Here is a 4,312-nt window from a genome sequence, read left to right as displayed (position 1 = left end):
CTTGACAAGTCATAAAATTTGATCATTAAGCATTATAGGGTGGGCAAGTCAAGGAAAATATTGTTAAATTCATTGAATGTAACCTCCTTTTTCTTGCCCTTGAAGCTAGCCTTGATATGAAAAGGCTCACCTAGAATCTCCATCACTTTGTTATTAACTCTCTCTCTCATAGTCCTAACCACAAATGGCTTCGGAAGTATGCAATTGCGTACCTGTCCTTGCTTCATATTTGATTGTAAAAGCTGGAAAAGTTGCATATAAGCATCTCGACTGATACCAACACTATCCAGTGTCTTCTGTACTAACTTAGAATCCAAAGAATGATCCTTTGCAAATGACTCCAAGCATTGTTTCTTTGCCTTTTTAAATTTCTTCTTCTCCAAAATATCCTTTGAAACTACTGAAGGAAGAAGATGATAATAAAACTGAGCTGCTTTTAAACCATTGGCCAAAAGTATTTTCTATCCCAAGGATGACTAAGATTGGACACACATTCTAACCACCTTGGAACTGCAATTTATAGAAGAGCTAAAATATAGATTTGCCTATAAACACATGAGTTAGAAAAATGCACGAGATACTTCAGTTTTCATGCTAAAACCTCACTTAGAAACAATCTAAATGCCACTCTTTATGGCGGCCATGACTTAGTAGCTCCTTAGTAGTTGCAAGTTTTGAGGGCTATCCTACCCCAAAAGATAGGCTTGCATTACACAAGATTTTTAGCCAATGGTGGCCATGTTTTACAACTTAGCAAACACTAATCAAACCATCTTCAAAGACTTGTTAAAGAACTCCCCATAACACCATTTTGGGAATATAGGATGGTCAAATCTTTGAATTTGTTATAACTTGAATACTATAACTCCAAATAGAGCGCTCTATAGCTCAATAGATTCCATTTTTCAAGTGCTTTCCAATGATAGGTCAGATCATATGGTTTTGAGAAACTTATGGGCATGTTATCTGGGTGCCACATTTTTATTATTCAAAAAATGGAAATTGGGAGATTCCCAAACTCACTAATATTGTATTCCATGGCAATGGGAAAATTTTACATCAATTCTTGTTTGACATTCGTAATAGCTGCTTTGTCTCATTGATAAAAGAGCAAGACATAGATGTCGAGGAAATAAGTGACTTCGAGAAGCACCAATCAGTTCAGGTTGATGATGATTCTGATTCTAAAATAGTGGATTATGAAAGTGATGGCCACACCATTGAGAAAATTAGTATGGACCCCAAACCCTCTCAAATTGAGCGTCTGCTCACATTGACAAAGGTATTGTAAGACTCAACTTGGAATGAGAATGGCTCGAATACCTCAATATACGTGACTACAAGAAAACGGGGTACGAGCTCAATGATTTTTGTCTAGACCCTTAGGGATTCACTGCCGAAGATGACATACTAAAAGTCTAGGAGAACATCGGCTCTGACTCCGATGTAGAGAGTAATGATTTTAACCCCAAAATTTCCCAACCAATCCAATTTGCTAAGACCAAACTTCTAGGCTACTTAAGATGCAAGTACTTAAATTGCAATATCCACTAGAGGGAGTTAGAAACTCAAAGTCAAGGAAAAGCATAAGACCTACCCCAATGATTCACAAAGTGAAAGCAAATATGGCAATGCCAGGAGAGCTCCCTAAGCTTATGTACATTGCTTAAGACCTTAGTGTAGCAGATGAGGTACAATGGACTAGCTTGCTGAAGGAATATTTAGACATTTTCATTGGGAATTACTCTAACCTTAAGGGTATACCACTGCAACTTCTCACCCACTACAAAAAGCCTCTGAAGGATAATACAAAGCATATTAAGCAGCAATCCTGACCTATGAATCCTCCATACACCCATCATGTCAGAGAAGAAATAGACAAATTACTAATTGAGCACACTAATTGAGTGTCATCGATCATTGAGGTACTAAAAAAGAATGAAAATTTTCAAGACGTAGGAATCAAGAAATCCCTTATGGAAATGGAATTAGAAATAGCTTTTAAAAAAAACTACCTCTCACAAAGTTCTTCAAGAAACTTCAAGGCTTAGAGAGGTCGACATTGTTGAATTAGTATATAGAATACAGATTAACAGATCGGAGCGGTATAGTATAAAGGAAAAGTCATCAATTCCCTCCCTATTGGATTTTGTTAATTCCTGTATAGTAAAATAAGCGCGCATGAAGTTTCCGAGTTCTAACTAGGGGACAACTAAACGTGCTTGAGCAGCATCCCCAACCCCCTAAGGACGTTCGGCAGCATGTTCGTCGGCACCGCTAATGGCACCACATTCAAGATTTTGACTTCCTTTTCCATGGTTAGGGAGCGGTAGTAAAAGGCCGTTCTAAACGATTGCATCGGTGTAGGTGGTCAGCAGAAATGCTCGCATGTTGTGTGACGATGTGATCTGTGGCGAGTCTCGGGCTATGCTGCTGGACTCTAGTCTCTAGACACGAACTTGCAAAGGGCCCCACAATCACGTTCACATCATGGCACCATGCTGAGTGATGTGAATTGGTCATAGACAGCCTTACTCCACGTTGAACAATCGCCGCCGTGTCCCTCTCTAGACTCTCGGAGTACGTAAAGAAGACCTTACGTCGACACCGACGAGACTGTAGAGAAGATGATGGATGCACGTCGTGGAGGTATATATAGATTGGAGGTGTCCCGGCGTTAAGCCATAAGCAGAGATCAAATTCAGTTTTAGGCTAAGGTCGACTGCATACATCTTCGTCACCCATGGCAACAGCTGATCATGACAAGGAGCAAAAGCTTAATATTGCGCCTACGGCTACCCGGCTCGGGACGACTGGGGTAGATCCGCACGACAGTGAGTCGCATGCGATCGTGTACCGCTACCCCGTGGCGGACGGAGCGAAACCGCTGGCGAGAGAGAGCGTGTGGACGTTCTTCTACCCCCATATTCTGGTGGCCGGCAGCAAGCCCGCCGACCAGAGCAATAAGGTCAGGAGCCCAGAGGAGCTGGACCGCCTGAAAATGCGGCGGGACCTGTTCCTCCTGGCCTTCCAGGCTGTCCAGCAGCTCCCCTCCGACGACCGCTGGTCCTTCTACCAGATCGCGGGCATCCACGGCCTCCCCCACCAGCCCTACGACGGCGCGGGCTCCCACGTGTGGACCAAGAGCAGCACGTGGTGGGGCGGCTACTGCCAGCACGGCAGCCCCCTGTTCCCCACGTGGCACCGCCCCTACCTGCTGCTGCTGGAGCAGTCCATCATCCGCCAGGCCAAGCTCCTGGCGGAGGGCCTGTCGGATGCCCAGGAGAAGAAGGCGGCCGCCGAGATCGCCAACGACATCCGCCTCCCGTACTGGGACTGGGCCGCCCACGCCACCCGCACCTTGGGCATGCCGGACATCTTCATGTCCACGGACATCTCGCTGGCCTACCCATGGAGGTCCTTCTCGGCGAGCAGCATCCCCAACCCCCTAAGGGCGTTCGTGGTGCCGGAGGACGTCGGCAGCCCCCACACCTCCTCGGACGTGTACAACCCCCCGGCCAAGCCCTACTACGTGGTGCCCTCTGAAGGCAGCCCCTTCACCCCCAAGGGCTACCCCACCGTCCGCCACCCCGACTCCTCTTACCGAACCCAGGACGACACCCTCAACTTCACCGCAATAATCGGTTCTTGGGTCTTAGCGGTGTGCCTGTGAGAGCACCAACATAAGTCAAGACCCAACCAATGTTTGTGCTCACACATGGCTTCTTCTCATAATGGGAGCCTTACAACTTGGAGTACCATGGATCATTGGTGGCACTTTATGAGGGTGGAACATTCAACATATGAAACATTGCTACAAGTACAACTATGGTTATTAGATTTGTGCCTTATTTCTATTCGAGTAAATCATCCCTTTGAAATATATTGCATTACTTGAGTCTATCTCTTCTTAGAAATGTTTCCTTGTGTGACCATGATACTTTATATACAGTGCACCGACTATGCTATTTGAATATTTGATTATTCATTCTTTAGTTTTGTATTGACTCTAATAGTGCATTTGGTGGTCTTACTTTCAATATGGTATAGTGCTAAACCCATGATTCTAGCATACCCCTATGATGGGTCTAAGTATGTTAAGACTTCGCTATCCTACAAAGAGTTGGTACAACCTGCTTGCACTTGGCAACCACAACTAGAACTTGGACCTAATTATACATGGAGACTACATTGATCTTTCCCATGTGCATAGCTTTGTATGCATGCGTATTCTCAACTTGGTTCTCTAGAGAATATCTAGTATGTGTATTCAGGGGTGGTCTGAGCATAAGTAGCAATGTCAGATTTTGTC

The 4,312-nt window shown here is 44.8% G+C and overlaps 1 protein-coding gene across 1 annotated transcript; it reads left to right on the top strand.

Moving 5' to 3' along the window:
• The first annotated feature begins 2,702 nt into the window (after positions 1-2,702).
• On the top strand, positions 2,703-3,846 carry LOC148034247 (tyrosinase-like). Its single transcript, XM_087680474.1, has one exon. The coding sequence runs from the start codon at positions 2,744-2,746 to the stop codon at positions 3,671-3,673; it is 930 nt and encodes a 309-aa protein (XP_087536600.1). The 5' UTR covers positions 2,703-2,743; the 3' UTR covers positions 3,674-3,846.
• Positions 3,847-4,312: the final 466 nt, after the last annotated feature.

This window comes from Lygodium microphyllum, chromosome 6 (assembly GCF_053477565.2).
Source record: "Lygodium microphyllum isolate KBCC chromosome 6, Lygodium_microphyllum_v1.1.10, whole genome shotgun sequence".
NCBI lineage: Eukaryota > Viridiplantae > Streptophyta > Polypodiopsida > Schizaeales > Lygodiaceae > Lygodium > Lygodium microphyllum.
Note: the sequence above shows the minus strand (reverse complement) of the source record. Positions and strands in the feature narration are given on the sequence as shown.

Bases quoted from the DNA above. Each gene is read 5' to 3' on its own strand.
- LOC148034247 (XM_087680474.1), top strand. From the start codon at position 2,744: ATGGCAACAGCTGATCATGACAAGGAGCAAAAGCTTAATATTGCGCCT.